Source organism: Zootermopsis nevadensis, unplaced genomic scaffold (genome assembly GCF_977971745.1).
Source record: "Zootermopsis nevadensis isolate Lab colony 2312 unplaced genomic scaffold, Znev_1.0 Znev_ptg000028l, whole genome shotgun sequence".
Lineage (NCBI taxonomy): Eukaryota > Metazoa > Arthropoda > Insecta > Blattodea > Termopsidae > Zootermopsis > Zootermopsis nevadensis.
This window is the reverse complement of record NW_028259160.1, coordinates 13,465,440-13,486,573: the sequence shown is the minus strand read 5'-3', so window position 1 is coordinate 13,486,573 and position 21,134 is coordinate 13,465,440. Positions and strand designations below refer to the sequence as shown.

The following is a 21,134-nucleotide window of genomic DNA, read 5'->3' as shown; positions in this document are numbered from 1 at the left end:
GGGGGCATAGGGGGCGGGGAGGTCCCATTTAAAAAATATCGCGATGGTGGAACACTACCGATAACTTATGTAGGTACTGTGTCATTTTGATTTCTGTTGTGTGCAGTCTGTATCTGCGCACACAAATTTGCACCATCTTCTGTATATTTGACTTTCATAATACCACACGTCAAATCTTTATTGTGCACCTTATCGCTATTACCGATATTAAAGCAGGCCTATGTTGTATACCACCCAGTCCTTAACATCAGGTAACAGAATAATTAAAACAGAGTACAATCATAATTTGTACTAATCGCGAATGTACATTTGGCTGATAAAATTAAGCAGAATTAGATACACGTATTTTAGCCGAGAAACATGAAGAGAGAACTCTTTGAAGACATAGGCGTGAATGGAAGGATAATATTAAAATTGATCTTGAAAAAATAGAGGAAGAGGGTGATAATATTAATTGAATTAAAGTGGCTGAGGAACTGATAGCGAGCTCTGAAGTGTGCATTTCCCTCAAAACCCCGCAGAGCCAGTAAAGCGCTGCCTGGGGGCAGAATGAACTCTTCGTGAGATTCTGCCTTAAACTTTTCAGTATCGTTCCTTTGCTGCCACGTATTACGAATTTTCAATCAATGTAGAAGGTGGAACGTCTGCCTCTTCTTGTATAACGAAAGACTTGGAGCGCGAGACCTGCAATCTGCTCGATCGGAATGGAGAAAGATGATGTCGTGGTGCGGGATATTGTATTCTGCTTGTCACATGAGAGAGCACTCCACGAGGTTTGCGTAGTGCATGAGGCGTGTTAGCTCTGAATGTCTGCTGCGTTGTTAGCAAAATGTTTCATTTCCTTAGGTGTTCAGGACATCCTGGGGCCAAACAGTTCTTATAGAGACAACAGATTATCGAAGTTGTGTTTTGCTTTTTATTGACTTATTTAACTTGCTATAATTTTGTATAAAAGTATTTAAACTATGAAACAACATTTTTACGGGGAAGTGAGCTTTACTTACAATTAAATATACTGAAATATACACATTTGAACGTGAATTAATGCGAAATCTGACATTGTATATACGGGCGCTACAATACTACAATAAATGTCTCTCCTAAGAATGCCCTGTAAATAATTATTCAACGTAGAGAAAGAAGCACTTAGTAAGACCACGAAAAAGATGATAGCAGTTCCTCTCTTTTGAGCCGCGGTGTTGACGTATCTGCCGTTTTCTGTTTTATGGAGGTGCCATCATGGTACTTGTTGCTACGCAACCGCGGGGTTTAATTACAATAGGCGTACACATGGCGAACTAATCGTAGCTTCGGCACCAGACATCCACATCTGTTGTGGACAGAGCTGTAATGAAAATCAAATCAATTTGGGTTTCTTTAATACCATTGTTTCACGTTTTTGGCACTTCAATATTATTATTTCTATCTAGGCGATTGATTTTAAACGTGCTGTTTCGCGTGTTTTGTGTTTTAGTAAACGAATGTGCAATGTAGTTAGGTGCTGATATGTGTTAACAGCGACCGAGGTTCTCTCGCTCGCAACTCTCCATAATTACTCGGTCTTGCCGATAGCGGTGATTACTAGAAACTTATCCTGCGCCTTTGATATTCTCCAACATAATCCTCATCACAGTTTTAGTGAGGAGGATTATGTTGGAGAATATGATCTCTGCATAGCTGTTTCTCCTCTCAATGTTTACTTAGGGAAGAGTTGCAAACACGCAATTTGTGACTAAACAAAACAGAGTAAATATTATTTTAGAGTTATTTTTGTATTTTTTAAAAAATCTTCGTATATTACTGCGTGCACGTATAGGAGTTGCGTTAGATACCGCCACCCTAAACTTCTGTCTTTCATCATTCAGCTTGAAGGGACCGGTGCAGTGTAACAGCTCGAGGCGATAGACAGAAATAATCCGGGTAGAAACCCGTATTAGAAATACGGCCTTAATGGAAAACGATTGAAAATATGCTTCAGTCGGCTTTCAACGAGTTCAGAAACTTATCTACTTCTCCGATTTGAAGGTTGTTGACTATAGACACGTGAATTCAGCTAGACTGTAGATAGAAAAATGGCTCAAATGTAACTGAAGAAAGATTACAGAAGTGTTGTTCCATATATTGAGCCATTGTAAAATGAGTAAATTACGTTCAAAAGATCTTTGTGGGAAATTCAGTAAGAATATGAACGTGATTTTTTCCCTTGAAGATGTTTAGTTTCTCTTTCGAGTTCTGTATTAGATAAAGTACGAGGATAGGGCAAAAATTATTTTGTTTGTATAATCAAACTTGAAATAAATCTTAATAACTGAAAGCTGCAAAAATATATAATTCAAGTTAGATAAATTACGTAACTGTAAAAGAAGGCTTAGTATCATGTTCAATCGATACATCGATATCGACGTGTCTAACGATGGGCTTTCGATCCAGTTGCGCGATGGTGACCCCCTCCCGGGTCATGCAGGTTCCTTACCTCCGTAGGGAAACCGTGAGACAGACAGACATGGATGGACCCACGAGGATGCGTCATGAGCACGAAGACAAGGCTGTATGTAAAATGATTTCCAGTCGTCACTTCCATTAGTGTTACTAGCATCGACTGTCGTTCATCATCATACTGCGTCACTTTCTAACATTCACTTCACGCTTCTGGTGAGAATAAATGATTGGACGGAACAAAATGAGATTTATGTTGTTCTTCTGAAACTTCTATCTAGAAAATGTTGTGTGGCGCCATTAAAGAGAGTCAGCTGTCTTTCTCTCTCGTCGTTATCATGTTATTTTCACAAGACAAAGAAGTGATTGATGGGGAATTCCGTAGGTGTAAAATATTCTTGATATCTTCTGTCACCCATGCTTGTGTTAAAACGGGTTAACTCCCTTTTATCCAAAATTTTAAAACTTTATGATTTCAGAGCTCTCGAAAGATAGACGTGTGTACGGAGGCCAGAATTCATTTCGTCAAAGGCTACCAAACTAAAGTCATCTCGACAACTCTAAAAATAGACTAGACATTGTAGGAATGTATTTCGTTAAAGTAGATTAATATGCACTTCCGCATCTTAATTTTATTTAATTTGTTATACATTTGCATTTGACATGTCAGAGCAATGAGTTGTAAACATTTCATCACAACGTCTTAAATAAAACAATAAATAGAAACCTTATTTTCACTCTTCCATTAATTATTCATTGATTAAAGAGCTAAGTAACTAGTTAACTACACAGGGTAAATTTCTTCTTCAGAAGCTAATATTCCCTCAGCTAGTGAAGAAAAATTCCTCTCCTTTTGTGCAACGCAAAGGTTTACTACTGCTTTTTCAAGAACCCTGTCATTATTCCTTATCTAGAACCACACGAATCCAACTCCCTCCATCCCATCTTATCCTTAAAACGAGTAATGAATGTCACGCTCTTCATTTGCATTCTTAGACTTGACTTCAATTCCATTCCAGCTTCTTTGCAATTAAAAACTGGCTTTAACATTCACCTTCAAAGACTAAGTTGAAGTTGGAAAAGTGGATGGAACTTCTGTGTGCAGAAACACGGAATACGAGAGACAATGTCTGACTGTAAGCCAACCCTATGAGCCCATACCTCAAAGAAAACATAACACTTCTTCATTACAAATATCAACTGGCTGGTGCTGCTGAAGAAAATGATCCCTTTTTCAGTGACAGTCATAGGAAACCCATGCACTGCGTGACTGTAAAAGCAGGTGGTACATATATTCGCCACGGGGCTTGAAAGGTTTAAGGCTGCAGCGAGGTTTTAATTGTATCTGACTTTCTGTAAATGTCAAGGCACTTTCGTCTCTATTGTGAACTCTGAGATTCTGAAACTCCTAAAGTAGTAGCAAGCAATAACTGTTTCCTTTCATAGAATATTTAAAGCTGAAGATGGTGTTATTCAGTTGTCAATTACATCAGAACAGTGAGGCAGTTGTAGTTGTTTGTGGGGAAAATATCAAATTTACATCCCGAGTTTTGTTCGCAGTGTCACATTTGAAAAGATGATTGCCTAAAAGATCACGAACGAGATATTTTCTGTTTCGTTTGATTTTAGAATCTGTTGTAAGGCGCTACTGATTTAATTCCCTCTGATGTAACGTTTTTCTACAGCGCAGCCGTCGTCACACTAAAGTGGAAGAAGCAAGTTAATGTTATTCCATAACAATACTGTACCCTAAACTTCATCTACACTCAATGACGTCACTGACGACGCCTCGTTTTCATCTTTGAGGACATTAATAATGCAACACGTCACACGATGGTTTGCGTTGTAATGCATCATTAAATTGCATCTCCTTCCCCTGGATAAAATCCTTTCAGTCCTTTGATTGTTTAATTTATTGTAAACGTATCTTACTTGATGACTGCGTTATGATGTTGAGAAATACGATTATGAGACTACGTATAAAGTGATGTTTCGCCACGTAACTTGATAGAAACTGAAATATGTTTTATGCAATTTTCTCCACCCTTCTGTTATTTATTCTGTTTTGGATACAATAGACGCCTTTAACTTCTCGATCTATGTTTTACCTTAGTGCAAGACACCGACTTTAACATCTATTTCAAATAATTAAAATTGGAGATGGGTGTATTTTGATTTTTATTCTTGTAGGAGACTAGAGGACAAATGTATGTGAACTGAACTTAAGCGTAAAAAGTATTTGTAGTTGAAACATAATATTTGCAAGTAATTACATCGCATGGAATGTGAACGGCAACTTAACATGTATACACTATCTTCACTGTACTCGTCCCTTCAAGACAGTATGTTGTCTCGCAGTGCGCAGTGCTTAAATTGTAAATGTATTACACTCACTCGTTTGAATATCTCCAGTCCCTGGTTCGTTTGATAGTCCAGCAGCTACAGAGCTGCGTGTTTCAGTTATCAGATTAAAGCTTACGACACTAGCATAATGAGCAACTGTTGTTACGCACGTTACATTTATTAAATGGGCTCTGTAGTTTTAACATCAAACGCCGTGAAATTTGAATTTACAACAGTGTCCCTAACGCAGTTAAGTTATATGAGCACGAATTATGCGTAGTTGTCTCTTTACAGTCAGGGCTATAAATGTAGGGTCAATTCTTTTGAGGCACAGAAACCCGGGGTAGTTGAGTTACTTTTCAACTCAACGCTTCGTATTTGCATTATTTCGGTTCCAGTTTCTCCACCTATCAAAATATCAATATCTGTCAGGAGTTTTGTTGCAAATCAAATTCTGCAAGTAGTTCTGCACACTTTATACTATAGAACAAATTTCTATCAAATCCGGGATCAAAGATTAACGCCTTTAATATTGTATGTTGATGCTTGTCGTGGAAAGTAGGTCTCATAAAAACCGTAATAATTCCTCTAAGTTTTAATTGCATAATCACGATTTCTGTGAATTTTCATCGATAAATCGAAAAAGAAACTTTGATTCTTGAGAAATTTGCTTTAACAAGAATACACGCTATCGTATTATTGCCTTAAAAATCTCCTCAGACGGAAATGCTTCTGTTTTCCGGAATACTGCCTTGTAACAGGTCACCGCCAGTTTCTTGTCGTTCGAAAGAAATAGAATAAATGGAGAGGTGAAAATACGTATAGAAAAGTGGCCAAGAAAAGGAAAAAGTTAGCTGTCATCTGGGTTGTTACGCCGTCTGCTAGTATGGTAGAAGTTTAGCTACTCTTCAGATGTACTTTCTGCCTCCATCATCACGGAGATACATGTTATTAGCATTGCCATGGCAACGGTTTATCCCACAAGGCCCAAAATATCTCTCAGCAGCAAATGATCTCCAACCAGCCAAGCTACCACCCAACATTGCTTATTATATAGACAGATTTACATGTTAGGGCAGAGCTTCTGTCTTTTATTGTTCCAACAGAAGCGTAACTGCCCATTTACTTGAACAGTTTATGCATGGATCGGCCGATAATACAGCGAGCTGTATGTGATTGTACTGAAGAAGAAGAAATGTTATTCGGTGTGGTTGTTGTTAAAGAAAACCAGTTTGAACGAGGTGACGAGTGTTGATTATATGTTCATAGGAGCGTCGTTTCTCATAGCTTTTGGCCATTAGCGAACTCAACATAAACGCTGGGAAGCTAATAAAAACAACGGTCAAGGGAAGCAATCAATGGCGTCCATATTGCAAAGCCGAGTGGAATAAGAAGGACATTAGTGCTCGTTTTGTGCCAACAGGAACCCCTGAATATGTAAATTTGGTTTGAGACGAATAATGCCTACAGTCTGTTAATACTGTTGCAGCAAAACACGTTAAGAAATTACTGATTATATCTCTAACTCATTAACCCGCTGCTGTGATGTATGTTCAGTCAGAATGTGTTATACTATTGAAGGGCCAGTGGATTGAAGATATGCTGAACTAAGTCACATTTCCGAGTATGTGAATATCGGTGGGTGACACTACTGGGTATTTGTAGGATGTATGCAATGAAACACGCCCAGAAAATTGTTTTTTGTTTATAATGAAATATAGTTAACGTTCAGGATTTTGGCTGTCTCTTGGGTTGTAGCGTCTGATGATGGAGACAGCAAGGACCTCTGAAACGTTGGTAAACTTCGATCAGATTGTACGATTCTACAACACAGAAGACAACCATCTTCGGACGTAACGCTGTGGAAGCCTTAAATCCTACTTAGCTCTTTATTCGTTTCCCCCCCCCCCCCCCATCCTGAATGCGCTTTCCGTGCTTCCCTGTAACCTATCGCTGAGAGAAACACAATAAATCTTTTAAAAAGACCCACAGTCGCTGACTGGTCTTAACCCACGTTCTTTACAAAGCTGACCAACTTCGAGGTAGGCTGCCTGTCCAGTGCGTAGTTCTTAATGAATACAGACCCGCAAAACAAACTCGGGCTCTACCTGCGGGCCATATTACTGCACTGCACCGACTTCAGTTACTGCACTGATTGAGATCCTTCGCAATTTTCCTATGTAGTTCCAGTCAGTTCCAGAAGAGTATCGTAAAATAATTCACGTCAGCTTGCAGGTTCCTTTCGCCCGAATGTTTTAACAGTACGTATTTTGAAAGAGATATAAGAAGATATACAAAAAGAATGTGGCAGAGAAAGTATGGGCAGAAAGAAAAATATAAGGCGAGAAAATAAGAGAGACGTAAGTAGAAAAGAAAAACTTCGATAAACTGAAGGGAAAACGTCGATTTTATGCATTAGTGTAATTACAAAGGAATTCCTTTTCGTGCCAAAACATGGATCGCGTGACAATTTCTCGATATCAACGTCGAGATGATTTTTGATTAAACTGAAGGCGAAACTTTTCATGTGTCACCACCCATCATCATAATCATTATTATAATCGAGAATGTTCCATTCAAGAGCTCGTGAATGTTTGTAAAGTCTAATGTTCTTTAACGACCCAGCAGTCAGCCGTCCCCCGAATGCGTCACCTCCTCTTCTGTTTAATATTGATGCGATGTTTAACGGCACGCAGGCTGTTCACAAAAGACGACGTAATGTTTTTCGTGGACCCCTTCCTATATTTTGAGTTAACAGCCTGAAGGTTGCATGCAGAACAAGCAAATGTTGCACTTACGAGCAAAGCTGGCATCTTTGAGGCTGAAGCCACACAAACTGCTTCCGATTAGTAGTTAACACAGAGCTTTTGTTTAGCTGTGTATGTTTTGTGGCAAGAGATTACTTGCAGTTATAACAAATATAGTTCTTCTATTAATTTCTTATTTATTTAGAATGGATTGTTTTCTAGTAACAATGTAGTTTAATTCAGATGGCTGTCTTCTGGAATTTTGCGCCATGTATTCGGGTAGATATTGACCGATGTTTCAGAGGAGCTTACTGCCTCTATAATCAGGGCGATTAAGGTAGTATGTACCAGACTACACTGCACAACATCCCACAAAATAGTCATCTCCATATTCGCCACCGCGAACCTGAAATGTACCTAGGATATAATTAGTTTTATCTTGGTTGATGACTTTATCAGATACTTTGTTATCGTCATTATTTACGAATTACTTTTGAATATGTACGTCGTATATCATGACGCGAAAACTTGGAGTAGCAGTGGATAAGCTCAGAGACGTAAAGACTTTGTGTGGCAAGGCGGCTCTCAGTTACATAAAACAGGTGAAGAACTTGTTAATACATAATATTTACGTGACCGCCATTTCATGCATACATTTGCGTTCTTTATTATCGAGGGTTTAGTTCAACAAGGCAACTAACTACGTTTTGTTTCCATAAAATCCAAATGTTTATAACTGGCACTGAATTCTATCCTCAGCCAGCTGAATCAAATTCACGTCATTATATAATATTTTATCAACATCCATTTAAATATTATATTCCAGTATACTATTATGTTTTTCAAGTGACATCCCCGCTTCCGATTTTGTGATTTATATTTTGTATATACATTATACGGGTTCGATTCCAGGCGGTGCCCGAATTTATAACTTGTGTTGGGCAAGGCCGTGGTCTAGGCAACACGGAGTTTTCCTCCGGGAGCTTCCCCGGTTTCTCCGTGGCATCCCAACAATTACTCCATTCACACACAGAAGAAGGCAATGGCAAACCACTTCTGGATCATCTGCCAAGAACGTATATGAACAGGTCCCAGTCCGAGAAAAGGATAAAAGGATCCTGTTCATATGAAACTGTCGTCAGACAGAACACTAAATATATTTATATATATATATATATATATATATATATATATATATATATATACACATACATTTATATATCTCCTACGAGTGCACATGTCCCGCCCAACGCCTCCTTGATTTAGTCACCCTGACAATGTTATTTAAGAAATTTAAGTCCATAACGTACCTCATTCTCGTTAAACTGATCATTTAAGAGAAAACTGTGCCCCTCGGGCCATTTCATACATATGCTGGTTTTCGGAGCGAAGTACGAAATAAGATCAGGGCTTTAAGAGAGATAATGTTTATGGAGGTGTAAGTTACTGTCTTCTGGACACGTCTTCCCTGGTTCTGAGAAATGTGACTGCAGTGTAACGTGACTGACCCTGCATTGTCTGTACAAGGCATAGAAAAATTGAACGAATACAGTGAATTTTCTCGACAGCGCGAACGTATGCGTTGCGGGTCGGCTGTCTCGAAGGGAGAGGCGCGCAGAAGTGGGTAAATAAACGAGGACTTTGCGAGACGCTTGAGTGTCATTCAGTCAATGCTCCTTGTGCACGTAGAAATGTGTAACCTCTTTTGGCAGCAGCAAGACAACACAGCGCCCCTCTCACGATCATTTATTTATGTGTTCGGCTTCCCAGACGGTACTCGAGGGAACAAGATTCCTGTTGTCTGAAAACATGTAGGCTATTTCACAGTATTTGTGCTGTACTTCAGAGCTCGAACAATGTTCTGCCTTCCTCATTACATTATGTTAGCAACATAAGTTATAAAAAGAACTTCTAACTCCTTCTGTCTTTGTAATGTTTCAGTTTATGGGGCTAAGTTATTAATAACCCTTAATTAATAAATATGCAATTTAATAATTTATATTTGTGAGGGACTGTTGAGTGGATTAATCTGGCACGGCATATAGATCATTAGCTCTGTGTATTTTGATAGAAGTTTACCAACGTTTCAGATCGCCTTGGTGATGGTGGCAGCAGGGATTGCTGAAACGTTGGTAAAATTTTATCAGAATACACTACCATCTTTGAGAAAGAGATAGCTGAATTGTTGTGAGCCGTGTGTACGTGATACAAAGAATAGATAACTTTACCTGCCAGGAACCATAAAGTGAGCATAGGAAAGTCGGTGTGGCATTGCAGTGGTCTGTGAAATAAAAGAAATATCACACACCTTTTTCACAGTCGTCTCGGGTTGGAATCCCAAGAGGACGCGCTCCCGAATTGAAGAACTGACCGTGCAGTGTGCTCAATAACTTCGAAATTCCTTTCCTGGTCACAACAAAACTTGCCCCTAACTTTTTATTACGTCGCTGTCCTGAAATTACTGAGGGTAGCTTCAAGCCAAACGTCTGCACTTTTATCAGTGATAGCTTACTTCACTTTCAATTTCTGCAAAATACTTATTTATTTATTTACAGACATGCTCGGAAAATGCATGACTAAACCTGATAAATGGTTTTAGTAATGAAGGTGCAAATAGGCTGAGTTCATTCTGTTAATGAGTTTTCTCATCATCACGCACACATTAATTTCTTTTTGTTGTACGTCTGTGAGCATCAGGGGTAATTCAAATCAAGAATTAGTTAATTTGTTTCATATTCTGACTTCGTTTCAGGGGTTATTACTTGTATTATGGATTTTCAAAATTTGATGTCCATAATTGCTGTAGATAAGTGCTTGTAGTTTGCTAGTAAGATAAGTTAAAAAGGACCGGTCACATTTCTGCCGATAAATATTTTGTCTTTATAAAATTCTATATACATTTCGAAATTGAGTTGTGAAGGATGCTTGAATTCATACGTCATCTTTAATAGAAAAATGGAGTATTTTAAGATACTAATGCATTATAATTAATATATGTCATCAGTCTTCCGTTTCTCATGAATGTCAGTTTTTATTTTATTTTTTCTCCTTATCTTAACGTGTACTCAATTCTCCCTCTTTTTTCTATATTTTTTCCCTGTCCCATTGAGTGGAGTACGCGCAAATAAATATTGGTCCATTTCCTTCTACATCACCGAGAGTCAGCTACTTCTGTTGTATTTGAGGACATTCCAGTCTTTTTAGCCGAGAGAAAAAGTTTGCATTGGGAGCTAAAAACGGTGAATATTTTCTGTTTATAGGCTTAAAATACCTGCAATTAAAAATAAATAATCTCCTCCGTTCTATGAATAAAGACATTCTTCAAAACACTTCCTTCCATATCAGAAATAAAACGCCCAAGTATTTCTTTCCTAATATTTAAAATTGAAGCAAGAAACAGTTTTGATATTCATTCAGCAGCTATTGTAATCAATTTGTGGTTGAGATAACGAAGCATCTACAAACCCACTGTGATTAATCTTAACACTCTCTTATCAGAGTAGAAAGGTTCAACACGGCTAATAATAGAGTTCGTCATTAAACATGAACCGGCGCCACTTGGATATTCCCCTGCAACGAATGTACTTAGGATCAAACTTAATGCCATTTTGTCAGATATTTCACGGTCTTCAAAATGACCAGTTTTCTTACAGTAGTTCTTACCAAAATTATACGACTATCTTATCTGCCTGTTCGATACACTGTAATATCTTTAAGTTCACATCCGTAGCAATACTTTATGATCGTTCGAACATCTAACCGCGGTTTAGAACCGGAGAGAACAACTGGGAAATGCTACGACGAGCCGAATTTTATTCCCTTAAATATCCAAGAAACTGTAATTCAACGCAGTGGCCTTCAGTTACGTGTTCTCTGGATTTTATAGACTTCAAATTCTGTCGGAACTTCATCGATCAGTAATTTTACCTCTCGCATAAATAACCAACTTTTATAGTGGATTGACAATTTTCCCTATATTGTAAATCCAAACACGCTGCGAGTCGATATGAAAACTTGGAACGCACGTGCTATTGGTCAGGATATGAAGAGGCTCGCATTCACGATGTTCCGATAAGCTTCACCATCGACCGATCTGACACCTACTGTAGGCGCTATCTTTCTTGAACCAAGCCGAATAAATATAAAATCACGTGATTAGCCCCAGCTGCCCTCTTTCCGGGTGAATGAACAATTTTGTAAAAAAATGCAAAACACGAGGAGTTAGGATGACTACATTGAAATAAAAACATGAATATCATATGAAGGTTATGTGATCTTACTCCAGAGAAAAGCGTATATGCGCCGAATTGCATATTAGAGAAAGGTTTGTGAAATAACACGGATCTTACAGAAAGTGAAGATTTCCGTCTTGTGGGTTGTTGCGCTGTGTAGTCTGGTCGATGTTAACCAACGTTTCATATTCATCGCCCTGATGACGGAGGCAGTATGACCTCTGAAACGTTGGTTAACATCGACCAGACTACACAACGCAACAACCCAGAAGACGGAAATCTTCATACTCACCGCTGTGAGAACCTCAAGTCTTACTTACAGAAAGTGTTTACAGATGCAGGGAAATTTTACATTTTCTTGTGAAGAACTTTATAAAAAAAATAATGCGTAATGTTTTCCATTGTTACGTTTCTGATCTGTTACTCCGAACATAAAACTCGTTGGTATAATTTGAGGTTCTCACGGCTGTGAATACGAGGATTCTACCAGACTACACGGCGCTACAACCTAGAAGACAACCATCTTGATAAAAAATAGTTGAGTGCCGGAGGATGAGTTTTCCACATTCAGTTCCAATTTCTAGCCTAACTCAGTGGAATTCTAGGGCGTACATGGTGTAAAGTTACTGCCACCGGCTGTAAACTGGATTTATTCTCACATTTACAAGTCACTCGTTTACAGTAGCTAGACTACACATGTGTTCAAAGCTGTCTTTGTAATCTATTTTGCTTTGTACCACTGTTATTTCCATGTGGAAAAATTAAGAGAATGCGGGACACACGTTTGGAAAATCTTCCATCGCACCGTCAACTAACGAGCTTTAGGAGAATTTGCCATTGGCTAGTGAATTTCAGAATGCATAGGTTCTGAAGACTTCTCTGGCTGCTACTAAATGCCGTTTCATCGCCACCGTATAAATTTTAGACCCCAAATTACAGTGTTGACAAAAAGGTAGCTTGCGCGGTTGTTGGATTGTTTTCGATTTCCTTACAAATTACTTCAATGAAAATTGCATTCTTTTGAAACAGCAAGCATTACGAAACTATGCACCCGGTTTCAGTTACATGTCAACTCGATTTGCACAAAATTTGGTACAAATGTTATTCCATTGGAGACCACCGTAAAATCCTCGTACCTTTTACAATGTTTCTTTAGGTCCATCTTAATTTTTGATACCATCCACAAATGTCAGGATTTTCGACTAATTTTCTATGTGCAGTTCTCATCCATTCCATGCGAGCTATATGCCCCACCCATCTTCGTCTTTTACTTCTAGATATTTTGCCCATGTTTCAATCCCTTTTTAACTTTTAATTCGATGATATTCTTGGCAGTGATTGATCTTATCCCATCCCCAAAGCCGGAAGTCCTCTCTTAATCTCCTATCCTGACTTGCTCATACCTGGAGGAAGTTTCCTTCATACACAACGAAAGGAGCTTACTGTATCCAAGTATTAATAATTTATATTTAATTAAACTCTTTCTGTATTAATGGACTGTTCCTATCCTCTGTGTGTATTAATAGTTCTCTTGTCTCTAGCTGTCTTTAATATGTATGAAGAGGTAGATGAGTGACATTGTTGGTTATTTCTGGCGAAGTTCATCATGTTCCACCATTATCATTGTCATGGCAATGTCCAACATTAACATTTTCATGTAATATCTTGAACACTGGGATGTAAAATAAAAGTCAGATGTTCAGTGCAAAGTTCAACCTCTTTGTTGTTACATTTCTATCTCCTTTCTTTGCTCAAATGAAATTCTCGCACTGCCCATTCCATCTGGTTCTCATTGCAAGGGAAATATACATGAAATGTCGACTTCCTGCTGCCTGGTACGTGATAAAAGAAAATGTGCTGCTATCATCCATACTATCTCGTGACATCTCCTGGCGAGACGTCACTCATCACCTTTGTTCCGAGACATATAAAAGTCTGGCACTGTGTCTTCAACAGTGTCACAACAAGAACGACGTACAAAGCGATTTATCTTTCACCAGACGTTAGACTTGAGTAAATTCTTTAGCTGTAAGTAAACAGGTCTCAGAAGCCCACTACGCTGTTTCCGGTGGAAGGGTCATAGTCCTCAATTGAAATTTGATTGCCACGACATTATTTTTAAAATAATGCTTAGAATATGAGCCTCTGAGTGTAATGTAATTAGTGTAAAGAGTAGGCATACTAATTCCCCGAATACTACGTGAAGAAATTTTGGTATTCTTACGCCATTTGCATCCTCTGGAAGAACTTTTCAAAATTATTGATAACACTCACATCCTATCGACTTATCGTGAAGTACCTTTCATGGAAAAGTAAAAGTACTATCGAAATAAAATAAAAGCCTAACAGATAAATGTTCTTTTGTCTGTCAGAACGCTTCATCTGTAGAACTACAGATTTCGAAAAAAATTGGTGTAGGGTTTCGCTCTGAAATTTTTCAAGCTCTATAATTTTTTGAATGCCGGTCAGTTACGTCTACTTTATATGAATCCAGAATTTAATTTTATCAACGTGACTGTCTTCTGGGATGTTGCGCCGTGTAGTCTGATAGACGTTTACCGACGTTTCAAAGGCCCTTGCTGCCTCCTTGTTCAGAAAGTTGATAATGGCCCTGATGACAAAGTGACGTTGAAAACAATTTCATATCAGCGATGCAGGTACAGGAAATGCAATTAAGCGCCCGAAATTATGTTTGCAAATGCAAATTGAAAGTGAACAATAGAGACATAGGCCTATTAAGCGCAATGTGTAGGGCCATCGCACGTACGGCACTTCACGTCTACACCTCGTGTTGAGACGGTGAAGATAAATTTGAGGCCATGTCAACAACGCGATTTTAATCGCGTCTACCGAACCGTGCAAATGGCCAAGTGTTCAATATTTTGTGGTTCAGACAAAAGAGACATTCAGTGTGATGTTATCTTGAATTTTGTTTAATGTCGTATGCTGTGAACATTTGCAGTGCACCATAGTCTTAATCAACTGAAGTATAAAATAATTTTATATGAGTTTTGTGAGTTTAAATGTTGTGAGTTGAAATGTTTGAGCAATTTTAAATTTCAGTTGATGACGTTTCGGCCAGTCCTGTGTCAGGTTATATTAGTAATGGAAAGAAATTCAAGCTGTGAAAAACGAGAGTTTGTTCTTTGTTAAACATTTTGCAGGTAATAATTTATGCAGAAGTATAATAAAAGGCTTCAATGAAACAAACAGGAATTAGCATAGGCCAATGTCTAGGATTCCATACTTGGTTTAAATTAATTATAGTATGCACGCCTTCCACATATATGTTTATAAATGATATACATTTTTGTTTGACATCAGATTAGGAAAATGTTGCTTGTAAACAAAAATAATAATATAAGTTATAATTAAACCATATATTATCATCCGTACAGTCCCTCTGCCATCTGGTGAGAGACGAATAAGACCACTGTGTCGAATTTCCACTGTCGTATGAATACAAGAACTACATTGAAAATAGGACCTAGTAACTTTACAATAAAGTACGCCACTAGGACATAGTCTGGTATAATATTACCGAGGTTTCAGAAGTGCGTGTTGCCTTTCATCGCAATGATTATGAAGGCAGCAGAAACTTCTGAATCGTCGGTAATATTATACCAGGCTACACGGGACGACATCCTAGAAGACAGCCATCTTTAGATGTCAGGCATAATATTGAAAATGGTCGTGGCCGATTTTAGCGTCTGGATCCCTGCTGTCACATTTGGGGCGGAATGCGTTAAATCCCCTCCTGGCATCCAGCTCAATTTCCTCGAGTGACAGTTATTTAAATTAAGGAAAGAAGAATGAGTAAGCAAGAAAATTAACTATTTTCTGCGGTCCTTAAACCACTCTTTCGGGTCGTGCATGAGAACGTGTCCTAACTCTGGGTCCTATAGAAACTCTTCCACTCTGATCGTAAATGAAATTTATTTGGCCTCCTTCTACTGGGAGTGGATAACATACAAAACACAGACTGAACTGTCCGCTGCACCCAAAATAACATCCCCCAATTTCCCATCCCCCTCGAACCCTCAAACAATTTTCTAAGGAGGCGTGGACAACCTACAAACCTGATGTTCTATTTGTATTGCACCGTCAAGACGTAGACGGAAATGAGTGTACGAATCACTCCGTTCTTGACGAGACTTGTTTACACATCGAACGTTGTCCTCTGAATAATTTATCCCTCAATTTGAAACTATGCCACCCGCTCAACAATAAATGTATCACAGGCAAATGGAACAGAAAAGCAGATGGACTGAGTTCGATCGAAGTCGGGATTTTCTTAGTGCTAGGCCAACACTGTACTAGACCAATTATGCAGACGATAATATAAGAATACGAAAACAATGAAGTGCCTCAGTATAATGCCAGGCAGTTCACTTGAGAATATAACTCTCGAGAAGTTGTGTTTATATATTGTAGTCCTACTTCAGACAATGAAAGGTTTTCAACGCCATGTTGGTGTAAGTGAATTACATTTCTGTTTGCCTCGAGCTTTGTCCGTGAGTGAAAGAAGGTGGCGTAGGAGTGCGTCAAATACGAATTATATGGAATTTCATGACCGCGTGCATTCATTATCTTAAGTGATAGAGACACGTAAGCAGGAACTCAGGCTTTGTGTTTTGCGTTTGTTTTAAAATCGTGTGAAAACGATTACATTAACAATGATAAAAAGCACACGTTGTGGAGTGCTTGCCTAGTTTTCAGATTTTGTGATAACTTTTTCAGAAATACTTCAAATATGTTTTCAGCGAAACAGTAATGAATTAACTTTTGCAAAGCAGCATAAGCTCGTGGATAAGTGCGTTATGAAACGACCTCAAATAAAAAAAATACCGGCAGGGATCATTATCTCTCGTATGAATTATATTTGTTTCTTACGAAAAGCTTACAGTGCAAAATATATATTACTTTACACACGCGTATTCTCGTTAATTTCTGCCCCAATGTAAGATAAACTGATTATTAAGCTCACATCCATAAATTATTCCGTGCCAGAGGAAGCCGGAAACTGAAACCTTATTTTCTCTGTAATTAGTACGGTGAATAATTATGTTTACTTCCTTCCTTGTTTTGGAGCAAAATCCTTCGAATACGCGTACTAATGTACCAATAACTGAACCACAAAGAAACAGAGAAACAAAAGAATTTCGGGTGAAGGTATTTGTTTTTCCCCTCCCATTTCCGAGTCCAAATCGGCTCTGAGGCCCACCCAACCTCCTATCCAATAAATACCCCGGAGTTAAAACGGTCGGGGCGTGAAGCAGACCACTCACCTCCATCTAGTGTTTAGGCTAAGACAGACTGGAGCTGACCCTAACTCTTACATTATACTAAAGAAAATGTTAGTTTATCACTGCGGGTTCTCTTAAAATAAACTGCATAGCTAACTGATATAATTAAATTGTTTACTTACTGTAAAACTGTAAACTTAACATAACACTTAACGTAACGTAATACAACATAACTTAACACTTCTTAATCTAACCTCACCTAACCTGCCATAACTTGACCTGAGCTAACCTAAAACTAAATCAAACCTATGGATCGTACAGACAGAAATCTTAACCAATACACATAGGTCTCACTATAGATTTCAAATATCCAAAATGTATTGTTCAATTGTATTACTACTATCACACCACGATTACGATTATCGACATCATCGCCCCGATCACAGTGGGAGTGCGATACAATGCTAGTGTTGCCCTGGGACTGTGGGTTTGTTTTCGCTCGAGGCATGGATGTGTGTCAGCGTTTATCTGTGCTGTGTTGCGTGAATGTTGGTCTGGTGATGGACGATTTTCTGTCCATGCAGTTCTGTACCAGATACGTAAGGATTTCTTCGAGGGCGTCATACCAGAAAGACGTATCAGCGAAGTAGCTGATTTACAGAACACCAAATTCTTACGATTATTTGATTTTGTGACTGTATCTCTGTGTGTAGAGTAGCATCAGCATTAGGCCCTTCTAGCACGATGCCCTCGAAGAAGCATAATTTGTGAAAGCTGAAGATCACTACTACCTTCTCGTTGCACTCAGTTTCGAACTGAATTTATGGCTTTAATATTGTTTCGTTGTCCTGATCCAGGAATGGCTCACAAGGAATGCCTAGAAAATGGGACCTGGTTTCGACATCCGTCATCTGGTCAAGTGTGGTCAAACTACACCACATGTGTGAACATGGACGATTTGAACGTAAGTTACGTCATCGTAGTATTTTAAGTAGCAATTTTGTATTAATTTTTTAAAAAAATATTTAAAATTGATAACAAGAACCTGCCATTATTAGGGTGATGAAATCAAGGAATATTAGGCAGTAGGCATGTGTAGGCACACAAAGAATGTGGGAAATGAGAAACGCAAAGAAAATTTTAGTTGTAGAACCTTGGAGAATCATATCAAAATGGATCTTAATGAAAGAGGTGACAAGTTTTGTGCTGATTTCAACCGGCCGAGGGTAATCTGCGGTGACGAATTATTGTAGACTCTTCGTATTCCGTAAAAGGCGTGAAGATTCTTTGGATTTTTTTAAGAAGGGCTCAGCTCCATCTATTTATAAACACAATGTTATAGTTTTTACAGGCAAATCGATTTTAGCGTGAACTTGTGACTGTAAATGCGCATCCACTGTACAGTTTCTGTGCCCAAGAGCCTGATACGTACGTCAGTTACTTCCGAGTCGTTCAGTGCTGTATTCCGCACACCCAGAACAAACGGATGATCGACATGAAGTAAGTTCTGTATGAACTAAATATAATAATCGATAGTTCCGGAAGCCAAACAATTACATAGACTGAAATCAAGTCTAAGAATTCTATAGATAGACGAAGGAAAGTCCATTATTCCCGTAATTCACAAGCCATTCACTATGACCCTATTCTGGTTATAAGCTAGGGATTCATAATGGTCCTTTCTGTTGTAAGTGTAGAAAGGAATTCTAAGCTCCAATATTCTGTCGAATAAGTTTCTGCAGGCTTTGCCATTCAATCTTTTGGCCTCTGTGCCGTAGCCTCTGTTGGGAATGTCGCGTGACATGAACGGTGGCTCTGACTCTTCAGCAGAGGCAACGACCATCATCTTGTAAGCACGTGCGACAATTACGGGTTCACATCGCACGCATGTCACAACCCAGACGTGGAGTGACACGGATTGAATGATTGGACAAGTGAATGCAAATGTTTTGTGCTGACTGAAAACCTGACTAATAAATTCTATTCCACTTTGCTAAATTAACGGACTGGAAACTTGTAGCAGTAGGTAGATAAAACGAAATCAGCAAACTTTCCACCTGTGTAGATGGAAATTATTAAAAAAGAATTTTCTAGACCTGTGTGAAATTCATTTCTCTTTCAGTTACGTGGAGCTCTTGTACATCAGATAATACAACAGTCAGGACCACAGAAAGCGATTGAACAGGCACTTTTTATGTTCTTCATGTATGCATTTTGTTTCTAGATTGTGAATTCGTCTGTACAAAATATAACTTCCTCTGTTACGATAGAATAAATCATTGCACCAAGTTCTTCCTCCAGACCTGCGCACCAAATACTAACTGAACAGCCGAACAGACGTTGGCTTGTTCCATTTGCAGCGACAGAACTAATTTTTCTCTAAATGCGTGTTACTGCGGTGTTTGTTAAATCACTTTGCCTTCGAACGTAGCCGTCATCGGTTTGTTTTAATTCTTAAATTAAAATCCTTGCAAATATGGATATGTCTTCATTTTCAGGTCGAAATGTTTGATCGATAGTTAGTTACTAACTCAGTCTGCTTGTGGGTAAACGGATTATGAGCACAGAATCATAATTGAACATTAAACGAAATTTTACTTTATAATTTAACAGGATTAAGTAAGGAATTTTTATGTAGGCCTTAGTAATATATCTTAGGTCAACCGTATGGATTTTTGTTTAGAATCTAAATGAACTTCGCCGTTAATTAGCTAAATACACACAATAAAATGCCTTTGTAACGTTCCATCTGTCTGGAAATAAAGTATGACATTGTTTTATAAGTTCTGACAACCTTTGCTAATTTAACCCGCTTTGGTCCACATCAAGCATCATTTTAGCTGGAATACATTTAGAGTGGCACTGTACTTTATACCCACTCTGAAAATTAGTTGATGATGTTCATTTTTATTGCGTGTTTGTTTCAGTGGCGCCAGCAGGTGAACAGAATTTATGAAATCGGCTACTTGGTGTCGCTCGTGGCTTTGCTCATTTCATTAGGAATTCTGTTCTACTTCAAGTAAGTTTATGCAATTAGTAACATAAAGTAACAGAAGTAGTCTACAGCGAAATGAAAACTATAAAACTAACTTAACTATATAATACGTTCAGTTTGTGCACTCGATGCAATGAACAAGTACAAATGAAATAACTTTGGCAGCTTACTTGTTCCTCCTGGACATTTGTTCCCTTCAGCATAAGAGTGATCTAAGTGCTTGTATTTTTGTTATGCAGGCCCCTGCGGTGCGCGAGGACCACTTTACATATGAACCTTTTCGCGTCGTTTGCAATGAACAATGCGCTGTGGCTGCTATGGTACCGCATTGTGGTCAATCAACCAGAAGTCATCGTGGAAAATGGGGTGAGTTTACTTGTTCGAAGCCAATTTCTTTGGCGAAAAACCTCAGGCTGTACCGAATGAACTATGGTGTCTGAACTGCGAACTACATTTATTCGCTTTATATTGCTGTGCGCTATTTTATATTTCTATAGTCTGTACCTACAGTGGAATATGTAAATATCAGATGCAGCCCACTTGGGATTACTGTCTAAGCATCCAGAGAATCAATTTACCCTGCATATCTTATCAGAATGTGTTCTTAATAATGTTATTTTCATTTTCATTCAGTGCGAGTAACTGAAAGTTGTTTACTGACAGTAAACGTTTTATTGAAAGGCTTTGCGGTCCGCTGTCACTCAAAAATACACGATTCAGCTCCCCGTAAAAATTATTGCCGTCCTTGTCCTAGAGTTCTCTTTGTTACCACGCACTGGCGCGGCCTCAGCTTACGACTCCACACGTGGGGGTTAGCTGGCAACAGTTAATCACTGGCAACCTTAAGGGTTCTTCTACGGCGTAGGCGCTGGACGGAGTACCAACGCTTCATCGTAAAAGGACTATCATGATTTATGTTCCACGGGGACTCGGATGGGTTTTGTACGACGTAAGCAATGAATTAGTCGGAAAACCTGAAAAGACCATATGGAACTAAAGGGCGATAGATGTATATTATTAAAAAATAAGCTGTGACAATGTGCACTGGATTCAACTTGCTCACGTGTTCGTATGATTAAAATAGCTGAGAACCCATAGCCTCCTGGAGTTGAATCAGACTTGTACGCCGAGATAT

The 21,134-nt window shown here is 38.6% G+C and overlaps 1 protein-coding gene across 7 annotated transcripts in view; it reads left to right on the top strand.

Annotated features, from left to right (window-relative positions):
* Dh31-R (Diuretic hormone 31 Receptor) overlaps positions 1 to 21,134 on the top strand; it is a 129,804-nt gene that overhangs the window by 94,921 nt on the left and 13,749 nt on the right. For all 7 annotated transcript variants that reach the window (XR_002544070.2, XR_002544071.2, XM_022070251.2 and 4 more), the window contains 3 exons: positions 17,862 to 17,968; positions 19,932 to 20,023; positions 20,239 to 20,365. Coding sequence is in view for 5 of the 7 variants with exons in the window: in XM_022070251.2 (XP_021925943.1) it covers positions 17,862 to 17,968; positions 19,932 to 20,023; positions 20,239 to 20,365 (326 nt within the window). In the remaining 2 variants the exon portion in view is untranslated. The remainder of the gene's footprint in view (positions 1 to 17,861; positions 17,969 to 19,931; positions 20,024 to 20,238; positions 20,366 to 21,134) is intronic.